Source organism: Cuculus canorus, chromosome 4 (assembly GCF_017976375.1).
Source record: "Cuculus canorus isolate bCucCan1 chromosome 4, bCucCan1.pri, whole genome shotgun sequence".
In the NCBI taxonomy this organism is placed as follows: Eukaryota; Metazoa; Chordata; class Aves; order Cuculiformes; family Cuculidae; genus Cuculus; species Cuculus canorus.
In genome coordinates, this window is record NC_071404.1 from 25,746,303 (window position 1) to 25,760,911 (window position 14,609).

General features: G+C 42.0%; 1 protein-coding gene across 3 annotated transcripts in view; it reads right to left on the reverse strand.

Moving 5' to 3' along the window:
- RBM47 (RNA binding motif protein 47) overlaps nt 1-9,398 on the reverse strand; it is a 75,990-nt gene extending 66,592 nt beyond the window's left edge. For 2 of the 3 annotated variants that reach the window (XM_054065975.1, XM_054065973.1), the window contains exons 1-2: nt 9,269-9,398; nt 8,958-9,100 (exon numbers count right to left, since the gene is read on the reverse strand). In XM_054065975.1, coding sequence (XP_053921950.1) covers nt 8,958-8,986 — 29 coding nt within the window. In that variant the 5' untranslated portion in view covers nt 8,987-9,100; nt 9,269-9,398. Of the gene's footprint in view, nt 1-8,039; nt 8,210-8,957; nt 9,101-9,268 lie in introns of those variants that run through there. The other variant, XM_054065974.1, reaches the window with a different exon arrangement.
- Between the last annotated feature and the right edge of the window lie 5,211 nt (nt 9,399-14,609).

A 14,609-nucleotide genomic window follows, 5' to 3' on the forward strand; every position in this document is an offset into this window, starting at 1 on the left:
TACTTGAGTACAAGAAAAAAAGAACATATGATTACCTACGTATTTAAAACATGAAGGTCTGTCCAAAGGTACTACATAGCCCAGTTCACAACTTCCCTGTGCAGTCTGTGCCTTGGATACCCAGAGCATTCAGGGAGAGACATGGTCTTTAACTGGTTTTCACTATTACAAATATGAAGCTTTATTGCAAGTCTAACCTTCGAGGCTTACAGATACGCAGCATTTTTCATAAAACTAAGCTTATTAAATTGCCCATAGAAAGGTTATTTAAAGTAAGCAATTTTGCTTTCATTTTCTTTGGAAATGCTGTATTTTTTACAAAACTTACTTGTTTAGAAAAAATCTATTGTGTCTGTTGGAAAATATAAAGAGACATGCTTCATGCTAGAAGCAGGTGCATCCCTATCATTTCTTATGTTCTTTAGCAGACTACCTCCTACGATACTTCTCAAGAGTGCATTCCTAGTGTTTCACAAAAGGAGAGAAAAAAAACTATTTCCTACCTATTGGTGGGGAAAGTATGGCACAATGAGAGAAAATGATACTATCAAGATCATTCCTCTAAACAAGAGACAAAGCTGGTAACTAAACACTGATAGCTGAAGGACAGTGCTCTGGAAATTAAAAACCCAGCACTGGGACTGATGTGTGTTGACATTTGCTATGCATATACATAGAAGCATATACATCTCTGTAGAAACAGTGAGACACTCCCCAAACTGCTGCAAAGTTAAACTTACTAAAGCCTTGTTCTCTTCACCTATAGAAATTACTAAAGCACTTTTGCTGACTTCATTGAAATCAGTGTTCATTGATACCAGTGTAAAAGAAAGGCCATCATTTGCACAAGGAGAGCCATAATGTATAAATATCTAAAAAAAAGTGTAAATATATATTTATGTATGTATATGTCAATATAAAACCAAAAACTCACATAAATAAATAAACAAAAAAAAAAAGCTTTGTGATTTACAGATTGAAATGCCAGGATCCGGCTCAGATTTCAACCTATTCAGTAAAGCCACAAGTTATGACTGGTCGAACAGGCTCAGTGCTCAGCTGTGTTATTTTACCAATGGGATGGACACCACAACAGTGTCAACAGCTTGCTCACAGTAACACCACAGCCCAGGGTCGAACAGGATCACAGGTAATACACCTCTCAAATCCCTGTAGTGTTTCAATGGGGCCTCTCTTCCTGCTAGCAGACCACTACAAACCCATCTTTGGGAGATGACAAGAATCAAAAGGCCACAGTTAAAACTCCAGATAATGCTGTAGATAGAGAGGGGGTAAAGCCCTGGAACTGCTCTGTGAGCAAAACAGCTGCTTGCCCTGGACTTTTCTCATTCTGACGTGAAAGCCACCAGTCATGGCCACCAGTGTCTCCAGTTCAGCAATACTTAACTGCACTTACTCAGGGCTTCTGGCAGGTCATTCCACATCCTCCAGAGCTGTAGGTTTTATGCAGTGCCCCATATATCAACCAGACAGTAAGCTGATAAACTTTCCTAAGGCAGGTGGCCATGGGAATGGCCAGGAATTTGCACAGGAATTTCAACAGGAATTTTCTTAAGACTCATAAGGTCAGCAGACAGTAAAACCTAAAATTGTTTGTCGGTCTGTCTCAATGATTACCAGGAATGTAAGTCTGCAGAAGAATACCTGCAGAAAAACAGAATTTTCAAGAGAAATAAAAACAGCACATGGGAAGTCACGGTCTTTGATCTTCTCAGAACCTCAAATAAGGACCTGCAAACATCCGTGGTAAAATATAGGTCAGAGAAAAGACCTTCTAGTATCACCAAGGGCTCCAGGGGCTACAAGATGGCATATTGCAAGGCAGTGAGGAGCAGAGCAGCCACAGATGTGTTCGGGACCCGCTGCCTGTCTCAGGCCACCTTCCCATTAATCACATGCTCCAGGAGGCAGAGCACCCTCACAGCATACCAGACACCGCTCAACACCCCTGTGGGGCTGGGGAAGATTTGTTCTGCACACATTCAGTTTGACCTGTGTGACTCACACAGGGAAAATGAGACTTGGGGCTTCAGTACGTGGAAGAAGGTTGCAGATGCCTTTTGTTTATTATTGTTCAGTAGCTTCTATGAAATTTTTTTTTTTTAACTTCCTTGCAGGACAAAGGTGGCCTGTTTGGCCTATGCCCAGGTTGAAGCTTGCATCTGAACCCTGCGGTTGTAAAGAACTGTTGGGTATGTCTGCAGCATTCCTAGGTCTGGTGCTTAGGGTGAGCAGACAACCTTGTTAGCAGCATCTCCTTGCCCTGTTTAATTCATAAATGCTGAGTAAGACACTACACACAGCATCAACAATAGACAGGTTCAGATCTCACAGATCCAACCTGAGGTACCTGCATCTACCCATCCATTGAACGTGTGCATTCAGCAAGCCAGATAATGTAATCAGTCTTCATGAGTCCAAGAAGTCAGAGTCAGTCTTCAAGAGCCACAGAATGCACTGCAGTCCCAAGAGTTTTAATAAAACCATTGCTGAAGTCTGTCTCTGCTTGCAGCTTTACATGTGACAATGCTCTTGTGAGCTTTGGGCACCTTATTAGTATTATCTTTACTGCAAATACTAATGACAGTGAAATACTGCCCGTGAGGAGTAGCACTCACATTAGGAGCTTCAGTGCATGAACTGTGGTGAAATTGCAGCATTCACAGCCAACAGAAATTCTACTGCTGAAAGCATGCACACGACATGGCCATGGCCTAAAGACATGTTATTAATGCTAATACTTTATTAAGGTGAGCTGAACTTGCTCCTTTGCTGCAAAAACTTCTTGAGAACATTTCTCTCTGTGAGTATGTTCAAGTTTGACTCTATTTCTCTCCTTGCCTTTGGTCTCTTTTTTCCCCACCTCTGGCTCTTCCTCCCTCCCCAGCCCTGAAAGCTCCCACAGTTATGCCTTGCGTGCTGTCTGCCCAGTCCTCGCAAGGCTTTCAAACCCTAAGGAAGCATCTCAAGTTTTCCCTAACTGGGATGAGACTATACTCAGCAAGCTGATGTTTTCCACCTTTCTCTCTCTTCCTGCTCTTTACAAGGGTCCCTCACTTCTCATTCATTTTCTGCCCTGCAGACAGTTCTGCTTCACCAAAGTGCACCACCGTCCTCTTCTAGTTTTGATACTTCATTTCCCTCTTCTCAATGTTGCTGATCTATACTGATAACCCATATCACCCCCTCATCATGCTGTGTCCATCTCACCTATTCATTTCCTCTGCTGTCCTCATCCTTTTCTTTTACTCATAAAAAAAAAAAAAAAAAAAAAAAAAAGAGATCACTTATTTGGCATGCACTGCTCAGACTTCAGGCCCTCTACTGCCGAATTTCCCCTGCACTAACCTTCAAGTGGTCCCATTCAGCACTGTCCATTAGCCTCCCCCATTATGTCCTACCATTCAGCCTGACTGTGATTTCCACTCCATCAACCCTGATGACTTCTTTTTTGCTTTTAACCTTCTTCTTTCTACCAAATTCAATTGCAAATTCTCTCTATACTTCAATTTCCTTCAATTGGCTTGCCCATCAATATCCAGCCCAGATGATGCCCCACACTCACTTTTTCTGCTGTCTTCTGAAAGACTGTCTGCTGAAAGCCTAGCCATTGCTCCCAGCTCAATGTGGATAAAACAGAGTCCTCAATACCTCCACACTCAAGAGATGCCCAAAAATCTCTTTTCTCTCCTCAGTGACAATTACTGCTCTGTTTGCAGGCAGGGCAGAGTTTTCATTTGGGCAGCCTTGCTCTCAAGGTACAGCAAAGATCCACTGATGCCTTCTGCTTACATGTCCAAAATATTGCCTATTCTATCTGCCCTGACAGCTAAAACACTTCTCTGAGGTCTCCCCCTTGCATTATCTCAGTAATGGGAACATCTTTTTCTCTATTTTAGTAACTGCAATCTCAATCCACTGTTTCATCTTCTAATTGCTATTACAAGGGTCATTTTCACAGCCTGATGCTTCAAGTGACACTCATTTTTGTGCTTCTGTTGATTAGCTCTCCATTCCCTAACAAACAAAATATGAGGCATCCTTACACACAGCACTTGTACAGACAGGAGGAGCTGAGCAAAAAACGAGTGTCTTTTGCAGCTTTTGAATACATTTATACTTCTCATCAAGTACATTTTCTGTTTTCTTTTGTAATTCCTCCCTGGGATTACCTCCCTGGTCACAACTGCAGAGAAACTTTGCTCATCTCTCTTGAATTCCTTCTAAAATCTCTGCCTTCCTGCTGTGCCTGCTCTGTACCCAGCTGACCCCTCTCACTGTTTCCTTGTGCTCCACCTTGCTAACACATCTCTTGCCTCTCACCAGGTATTTCATGCATAAACCTCACATGGTGGTGACAATCCTTCCACTCTGCCTGCAGAGCAGGTACACGCGCAGCAGCAACACCCAGGTCAGGAATCCCAGGTCTATGACAGTGCAAAAATTAACGGCATCTTCAATGTTAATGACAACTTGAATTGCTGAAGCTGAACCTACACCCTGACTTGTGGAGCTTACTAAATTAATCTGATAAAAGAGAGAAATGCAGAGGCATATTGCAGTTTATGTCAAAGGTAGAACTCAAGTACATCCGTTGGGTACTCAAAAGGCCAAAACACAAATGCAAACCCTGAGCTACACCATTCGAAGTGGTCTTCTCCAGAATAAATCTCCCTATGGCCTTCACATTGGCAAATAGGACAGAGAGCAGTTTGTTTGTTAGTGGTTGGTTAAGCCGTACCCGCTTTGGAAAGAGTTGAAAGTTACTGTTGTCTCATGATTCTTGGTTGAGGATTCTCATGTATTTATAGTTTCTTTCCATCTCATGCCAAATAAACCCATCCGTGCTAATTAAGTCTCGGCTTTTTGGCCCAGCTAGGTAGAAGATAACATCCAGACTCTAGGTAAATTTTGTAAAACACACTCAAAAATTATCAAAAACTTCTCTTATTTTCAAATGAAATTTTGCTTGAGATCGTGGCAAATGAAAGACTGGAAAGGACAATAATGCCCTCAAATACCTGGTAGTCAGCTTTGCAGTTACTAATAAGTTGCTTTGCTCTGTTGAGTTTATTTTGTCACCAAAACCCTACCAGCCATAGCCATACAAAGCCTTCATTGTCTCATCAAGGCTACTGAGATATTCCCAATCTTGGCAAGAGCTAGGTGTACCAAGAAGCATTTTATTGAAAAAAAATATTACAACAGCAGAAATAAATATTATTTTAGGCCTCTTACTGGATAGATAAGGGTCAGGGTCCCTCCTTCTGCTAAAGCAGCACACAAAAATGTCCTGTTCACAGGACCCACTTTAAAACCTTGAAAACTGCACCTAAAAATTCCCATATGAAATGAATTTGAAAGTGACAAAACTACAACATAAGGAAGGATTTGTGGGCTTAGGTCATTGATAATTTGGAGATCTTAACTTCCTGACAGAAGAGACAACTACATACACCCATACACATGGAGATAGTCTCCCTTCATAGTCAGTCTGTCAGGTTTGCTTCCTTGTTACAAAGTAAACACGATCTTTACCTTTGTCCAGGTAACTGATTTCTTATTTTCAACTGGAATAGCATCTGGCAACATTTTTTCACAAAACGCACATATTTTCCCCTATTAAATTTCCCAATACATCAGAGCGATGTTGATTTGGAAAATCATGCACAGACAATCAGTCAAACCAGTGGTTTGAATGAAAAAGCCAAGATTATGTTATTGCTTCACCTATAAGTATAGTATAATATCTTCTGGAGTTTGTCACTCTAACAGTAAATAATGGTAAACCAACAGATGCTTGCATACCCACTCCAGAGTAATCCCTGGATCTTCTTCTCTAGCTGCAGGACATTAATGAATATTTAACATATCATTGCCAATCGAACGAAGAGGACTTCAGTAAAGTACTTAAAACCATAAAAATCAATTTCACTAAATCTATGATGGCACAAGTAAGAATCGCTATCTGTGTTGTTGGGATTAAATATTTTTATCAGTTACTAAAAAAGCATCAAGCAGTTTTAATTTTCACAGGAGTAAATAGCTGACAGTGGAAAAAATACATCCTAATAAGCAAAAGCAAATCCCTCTACCTTCTGTCAGTTGCTTTCACAGCTTTTGCAGAACAATGTGTAGCATTTTATAGTGTGTTAGTAGCAGAGCGAGGGAACTCAGCCATGTGGAGGAAGCCAAGACCCCAAAACCTGGGCAGCCTCAGAAGGAGATCCCAACACCAGGGAGAGCCCTGCCAAAGCCAGCTGGGTGCAGACCACAGAAGGTCAAGGATTCAGACCAAACTGCCATTGAAACAGTATTTCCCGAAGGCTTTGCTATCTCCTCTGCTTACATTAAATACTTTTATTCCAAGGTTCAAAGTTTTTTCAGTCTGGTGTATTGAAGGCAGCACATTCCTTTATTTTCTAGAACTTAAAAAAGAGATTTCTCATCGGGGGCCGCCGCAGGGGTGCACAGAAATTATTAGCAACCGTATTCACACGCCATCCAACTCTAAATATTCCCCTAACAACAGCTAGGGCCTGGAGCCAGTGTTTCAAAAGAGGTTGATACCTGAAAGCAGGGGAGGGAGCTGAGGTCCGCCGAGGTGGGAGCACCTGCCCTCAGCTCCCAGCGGGATCCATGGCTTTAAAACAAGTTGGGAGAAAAACCTACCCTGGGATGCAGGGGAGTAGAGGGAATGCTCAAGAGAAATGTTTGTCTCTTAATTTATCTCCCAGACAGGAGTTTGTTAGCCTTTAGCACTTGGCTACGAGTCTGCTGGACACCAGCAGTGGTGTAGTCCCGGAGTTATCTCCGTTTCGTTTCCAAGGGCGGGCATTGCTGTCCAGTTTTCCAGCAGTATACCAGCCTCTGCTTTGCACTGTGGGTGACCCCTTGACCCCGCAGGCTGGCAGCCCCGGTGGGCTGGGCGAGCAGCCCACTGGCCACCCCGCTGGCCGCCTGCCCGCACCCCATCACTCCCCTGTTGCGAAAGACGCCGAGTTCCCCCTCTCACGTCATGTGAACTCGGCTCGGCTGGAAAAGAATAATTGCAGGCTTGTCCAAATTATCATTTGCAAAGTCTAGGAGGCACAGAAAGGCACCAATGTTCAATCTACGTTAGCCTCCGGCAGCTCCTTTCAGCCTAGTCTCACACTCCTGCCCTCTCGCCAGCCCAGCTGAGCTGATAAAATTCGGGTGGGATTTTGTGATCTGCTATGTCCCAGCCCATCTTCAACCACCGTAACACTTTGGCTTTAGCTCAAAGTTTTATTTCAAATTCCTGAGAAATAAGCTGTGTAGCTCCTATTTAAAATAATAATAATAAAAAAATAAAATCAGCTGTTTCTTTTAACGTGAATGAGGAGTTCCTGGTATTTCGCATCTAATCACACATACCTCAGAGCGCAGGAGATACTTGACCTCCTGATCGTTACACCTATTTTAAACGGTCATCAGAAACTTTTCTTAGATAAGATCCCATTCTTATGCTAATGTCTATAACAAACTGGCAGACAGCAGCCTATCTCAGAGCCCTCTCGTCACCTCCCTGTCACTTGTGCCACCGCTCCCTGTTCTGCACAAACTACAGTATTTTCAAAGTCGAAAAAGAACAAACAGCCATACAAACACAATATTCTTCCCAAAATCTACTCCAAAGACATTAGACATGTCAAGCTGTGTTTTTTCTTTGGTGTGGAGAAACATCTATCTTTTAACTTAAAATTCTCAGACCTGCAGATCACATTTCGCTCTGTCCTTGTTTAACACTCGCTTCTGCCTCTCGTCTGTCTTCCTCAGAAACACCAGAAACCTTTCACTTGGGAAGAGCCACCAAAACTTCACTCTGAGAATCTCTGCCGTCCTCTCCATTTGCCTTTCCCTCCTAAAAATATTTTTTAAACGTATTTTCTGAGCGAACTTCTGTCCTCTTCCATTATCCACCCCACCGCAGGAGAGCAAACCCTCAGGGAGGGACAGAGGAAGAGCGGAGCAAACCGGGAAGCGACAGTACCTACCTGGAGCCCTTCTCAGCGCCCAGCACCATTCACAGCAACAGCAACGTTTCGGGCCGGCAACCTAATGCATTTTCCTTTCTACCGCACTGCTAAAAGAGAGTTGAGCAACTCCTCGCACTGCTGCTTGGAGCAACAGCTCTCCCAACCTCAGCTCCCTCTCTTGGCTCTTTGCTTTTTTTTTTTTTTTTTTTTTAACAGAGTTTTTGAGCTCTAAAACTTGCAATTAGTCCCAGCTAAGCTAAAGCCCCTGCTCGCCCCTGCCCTAAGCCGCACATTCCAGGGCGCCGACCGGGACGCTGAGCTCCTCGCAGTCCCCGAGTAGCTCTTCCACTCCCAGCCCCGGCTTTCTGCTTACAGACTTGATAAGGCTGCAGGAGCTCAGAAACACACACTGGAGCTCGGACAGAAGAAAAATTGGTCTCTCATCCCCAGCCTGGATGTGTTTTTTTTATCCCCCCCCGCCCCTTTCTCTCCGCACTCACAGTAGCAAGGTTGTCTTTTGACTACTCCCTGCCTTAAACTCACCAAACCAGATTTTTACTCCCAACACCTTCCCGTAAATCTGAACTGAAATTTTACCCTGCTCGCTGAGCCTTGGCTGGCTGAGGGCCAGTGCAGCATTCCTGTTGTTTTAAGAGGGCAGATTAAAAAAAAAAAAAATTAATAATAACAAAAAAAAAAAAAAGGAAAGATAAAGAAAGGAAGAAAAAAAAGAGACGGAAACCTGGAGAGATGTAAAGGCTGGAAGGAAGGAAGCCTTTCGAGCAGCTTTACTAAATGTGCTGTGGGAAGGAGTGATTTCCTTTTATCTTTAAAGGGCTAAACCAGTGATTTTTTTGACAGTGTCAGTCATGAGAAAATACCTTCTACAGCCTTCGGGTGGACGCAGATTTGAGAAGAAAAGATGCTGGTACTCACCTGAAGGAGAGCATCGCTGGCGTTAGCATAGCAGGGAGAGGAGCCTACATCTTTGCCTGATCCAGTGACCCCGAGGCAGCGGTAATGCCGGTTAAAGAAGTGCCACATTTTACCTTTTTCTGACTTAAAGTTACATGCGGTTTCTAGAAAAGGAACAAAAGAGAAACTAGTTTATTTTAAAAAACCCAAACAACAAACAAACACGTCAAATCTTCTTTTAACCTTCGGGTGACTCCCCCCGACCGTTGTCTGGAAGGCTTAAAGAAACAATGAAGCAAGACTGTAAACTTTATCACCCTTTTTTACCTTACCTGCCTGTGCCTGGCTATGGGCTTTGATGTATTGAAACAAAGCACAAGGCTTGTTTATAGTAAATGAAACCAACTAACAGAGATCTAATTCAGACCTGTGACTAAACAAACTGGAACAGGAAGCACACACTAGCAGATTTTTTTTTCAAGTAGTAATTCCTGCTTGCATTGTCATGCAACAGAAAAAAAAAAAATAAAAAAAAAGAAGCTTATCCTTTCAGTCGCTTTTGTTCAAATGCAGTTATGAGAGGGGTTGTTTGTTTGTTTGTGGGTTTTTTTGTTGTAAAACTTAATATAGGCCATGTTTTATCATGTGTATGTAAATACTTAACTGATTAGCTGTTCCCCACCATGATTAACTGATGACTAGAGGGAGGATCTTCATCTAGGACAGCTGGACAAAATGAATCTGAAACAGAGTCCTGAAAGTTTAGTCTTTAAAGAATAAATAATATTGGAGTTTAAATCTAGTGACAAAAATTAATTCTTCATAATTCCTCACAATTTTAAAAGGAATTATTTTTATTCTTGATTAATTCTTAGGAATTCATAATTATTCTTAATTCTTATTTTCTTAAACAAATATTCAAAGTTCAGTACACACCATTCTGTTTTGCTAATGTTATATTACCTGTGCTTTCTGCAAGAAGTCCTTCTAAACATGCATTTATTTAATTGTATGGATTTTCCAGTAGAGTAAAATCCTGCAGGTTTTACCTATCAAGTCCACTGTGACTTCATAAGAGAGTTTTGCTTCAGGCAGAAACTGATGAATCAAACTGCTATTGGGATAACACGTAATGCCACACAGCCAAATATTGCAAAGTTCAAGTTAGCAGGATGTTCTTTCCAAACTATCCTAACTAAAAAATTGGTAAAGGGGTGTGATTTCAGTTTTTGGCAAATGCATCAAGCGTAAAAAAATCTTTCAGAACTTAGCAGTATTAATGAGCAAATAATTATGGAGAAAATTTTCAGCAAATGCATGAATTAAAGTGAGAATTCAACATTAGCTGCAAACGTTTTATGTGGTTAAATTCTTTAAGGAAAAACATTCCAGAAAAGTAAATAATGAGGATCTTAGTGGTACAAAAATCTCTTAAGTAGTCTAGCATTGTCTTCCCTCAAAACATGGACCATTTGTCCTAAAGCAGAACTTTTCCATAGTGTCTTTATCTGATAAGTTTGCCAATAAAGTCCCCAGGAAATCCATCTCATGTAGAGAGAGCTTATGCTCCATTTGCTCTGTTTACAGGAGTAAAATAGGCATTACTGGCAGAAGTGTTTCTTTGCCAACATGTACAGATTACTTCTTCGAAATTAAAAACTCTGTAATACAATGAATAGTACACAAAATGGAAAGATATATGAATAAACTGTCCTGCATCTACAGGTACAGCTATACTTGCAAGACCTGTGGTTGCACTAGTAAGGTAACGCCAAATATTTTAAGATATGCTGCTCAAAGTGTAGCTCTGCCTGTTTTACTGCCTCTTCTCACGTGTTTGTGGGTCTCACCTCTGGCTGACATATCTCCAAAAACCAAAAACTTCCTTTTATTTGTAACAACCATACCATTTATCCCACCACAAGACATCCTTGCCAGTGCAGGTCAGACTGCATTTGACATCCTCTCTGAAAGCTAGTTCATCCCTTCCATTCTGGTGGAGGATTCAAATAGGTTTGCTTGAAAGATACTGAAGATAGGAAAGAGTTTGACATATTCCTTAGGGCAGTTCAGCCACAGGTGAAGAGCGTTACGGCACACGGGGAGTCTAGTTAGAGTGAACACCAGGCAACAGCTCTTCCAACAATTAAAATACCTGTTCCTGCTCACTTTTGTCTCTATGTAACAGACAATTCCCATGGGTCCAGGTGAGACTGCAAGGTACCACATCTGTCTGCACACTCCTGCAGTTACAGGGATGACCAAGACACAGCTGCTGACAGCTGTTTAGTGGATTTCCAGACTTTGGTGTGGACAGTGATTTCTACGCTACACATCTGCCAGCAAAACAATAGTGCAAAACCTCCACTTTTCATTGCTTGTGGTACTAAATAGAGTATTTACTATTGTACCGTGATTCCAGTTAAAATGACAGGTAAACGATGACAGGTTGCTCCTGAAGTGCACCTCCCTTTCAAAGTGTACAGCAGCCATTTAGACGACATCAGTAGTTCAGGAAAGTCTCTTCTTTACAACCAAATGCCAGATCTATCACAAGCTAGGATGGGATGAAAGCATCCTCAAAACTTCATGATCAGTTGTAGGGATTGTTGCCATTGGGAGTTCAAGTTATCTAAAATGAGACAGTAGATCTAATTGATCTAATGTCTATCTGAGACATTTTTTACATCAGAAGAATTTTTCTCCCTCTGTAAGTCCCAACTCTTCAGCTAACAAGGTGTTTTAAGGGGTTTTAAGCTCTTTACATAGGAAGGAAATAATGACCCAGCTGCAATTTGCTGAAGCACCGTCCAGTCTGTGGGTTAAAATGAAAGAGCAACACAACTCTGTAGCACGAGTAGAGATTTCCTGTTCCTTTGCCAAGCCATGGTAGGGTTTCTGACCAAAAGAAAAGAATTTAATGAGTCCATAGCAAAGCAAATTAAGCTAAGTGCAGCATGATTAGGCTGTTAACACTAATGTTTAAAGGCAACAGTATTTGCTTAAGGAAGGCATCCTCCAAAACTGATCTTAAAATTGCAATAAAAAATGTGTGGCTGTGAACATTCAGTGTTGGGGAGCTGGGTTTTTTTTGGTGGTGTGTGTCTCCCAGTTTGTAATGCTTCCTTCTGAATACAGCTTATTGTGTTGTCAATTGTGTAATACTGATTGTAGACTTTATCACTACTGCCAAGAGCTGACTTTACTGCAGCAAGAAACTGCATGTTGAAAGTTTAGAGACTGCATTTCATTCAGGAGATGATGAATTATTTTTTTTACTAATTGGGAAATTATGGAGAAATCATCAGGAAGTGTGTTACTGGGAATGAAATGTGTCTAAATAAAAGAAAACTAATTGGAGAAGTTGAATACTCATTACTTCTGTGAAAAGAAAAAGTTACAAGGCCTCTATTTCAACTCTAAATTTTTGTTTAAACTTTCTAACACAGAATGTTTCCTAGTACAGGTTAAATATTTGGATATAATTCAGTAAGCAAAGACAGTCTGCAATTAGGCCAGTCATCTTGCTGTGTTTGACGTAAAAGATCTCGGTATGCTTAGTCTGTGACATAGCACCTTCTCCTCCAGAGAGGTCTTGTAGGGAGCAGGTCTGGGACTCCATTTCTCCGGAAGAGGGGATGTGACTGACAGGGACAGCTAATGAGGAAGTAAACCGAAGAAAAGAGAGAGCCCAGCAAAATCTTTGCAGATCTTTGGTTTTCCAGCACCACCCTGTCTTCTGTTCCATCCACTGTCCTGAGAGCTGCTTGAGGCTAGTGTAGCACCAGGGCAGAAAAGTCAGCCCTTTGTCAGCACAGCTGAAAGTATCAGAGCTGGCTCAGTCTATAGGTTTGAATGCCTCTTACCAACAAGGATGCCCATACCGTAAACACTCAGCTTCTTCTCAGAACATATTTACAGATTTTTTGCTACCTGTACCAATCGAGAATTATTAAACAAGCTACTATCACCTGGGATGCACACAGAGATCCTATGACTCATATAATGCCTTTTACTAACAAAACTGGCTTGGTTTGAGATCAGTTTTCACCAAGACCAAAAGAGTGTAACATAAGAGAATTAATTCCCTTTCAAAGATCAAATCCAGACACATATCTTCATGAAAAGCATCACAGACTTGTACAAAACAATTTGCTCAGGAATATTTTATGGGTAGGAAAAAGATCTTGTCTCTTTTCCTCTGTGGTCATGTAAACATCTCATGATATTGAATGCAAAAGTTTAATGGAATAGCTCAAATTATTCTCCATAATGCAAATTATAAGGATTATAATATGAATTATCAAGAAATTGTATCAGCTGACATAATTTCCCCCATCTTCTTGTCCTCTCATATTTTCTCACCTCTGCTGTTTTCTGTCTCATGCTTCACTGTAAGCTGACTGCCACATCTGTCCCTCTGGCTTCACTCCCTTCTCAACATTTTCCTCCAAGACTGTACATCTTGCTTTCTTACTTGATGGTTTGACCATTCTAGCCCTCTCAACAGCCTCATTTTCATCTACATGTTTTCAACTTCAGATTTTCTTTTTAGATCCTTCAAATCTCCGCCCTCCTCATTCTTTTCTCCACCTCAGCACTTTGCCAGTGCCTTGCCATGACTCCAGCACTGCCAGCCCAGGTCGCACTAATATTTGCTTTTCTACGAGTAACCTCATGTATTCTTCCATGCTGCCCTCACACCTAATACAATTCCCAAACTAAAAGAAGCAGGTGAACTCACCAATGCCTTTTCCTTGAGCCTTGCATTAAGGCAGACGTCTGTTGTGACAGCAGTGAGAGATTCCCAATGTTATGTTATGGGAGGGAGATGACATGCCAGGAGGTGACATGCCCTCACCTGGCACTGGCAGAAGCTGTGCAGCCTGCCTGGCTGGGCTGTAACTCGCTGTCCTCATTTTGCCCTTCATCTCACTGCAATAATTCTCCTTGCCCTCTCAGTCCTAGTTGTCCATCACAGCACACCCTGTGTAGCCAGTTACACCTGTGAGAGCCAAGTATGAAGCAGTCTTGATTTTGAGGTTTGCATTCACTGTGGGCAGGACCCAGAGCCACAGAGGTGCAGCCACAGCAGCTCCATGGGGCCTGTGAGCTGCCAGGGGCTCTGCCTCTCAGCAAGCCCTGGTGTGGGGATGTTACAGCAATGCCTGTCTTTGATAGCAGTGGCTTTGTTTTGCCTTTGATATAAGCTCTTTACTCAGGGGAGCAGACATGGTTGGTATGCCATGTACTCCTACTGTGTTAAGCCAGAAAATAAACTCTGGGGGCTCCTGCAGCCAGAGGAGCACATTGGGGTGCTTTAGTGCAGGAGCGTTTGCACAATGCACCTTGGCTGCATGTAAACATGCCTTTAGACAACACCTGCTGCACCTCCAACCAAAGCCACAACTGGCAGAGGGCTGCAACAAGCTGCTGCTCTTCTTCCCTCTTGATTTTATTAAAGCTCTGGAGAGAAGAACTCTCTGCATTCCGCATTTCACATAGCCACAGGCAGCAACTCCTCCAGCACAGAAATAATAAGAACAATGTCATTTCTGTTACTATTATGCTGGGTTATCCACATATGCCAAGTAATTTTCCAATCCTCATAATAAAATGAGGACATGAACATGCTAAGGTAAAACCTTCTGAATGTAGCATTGCTCTTCTTTC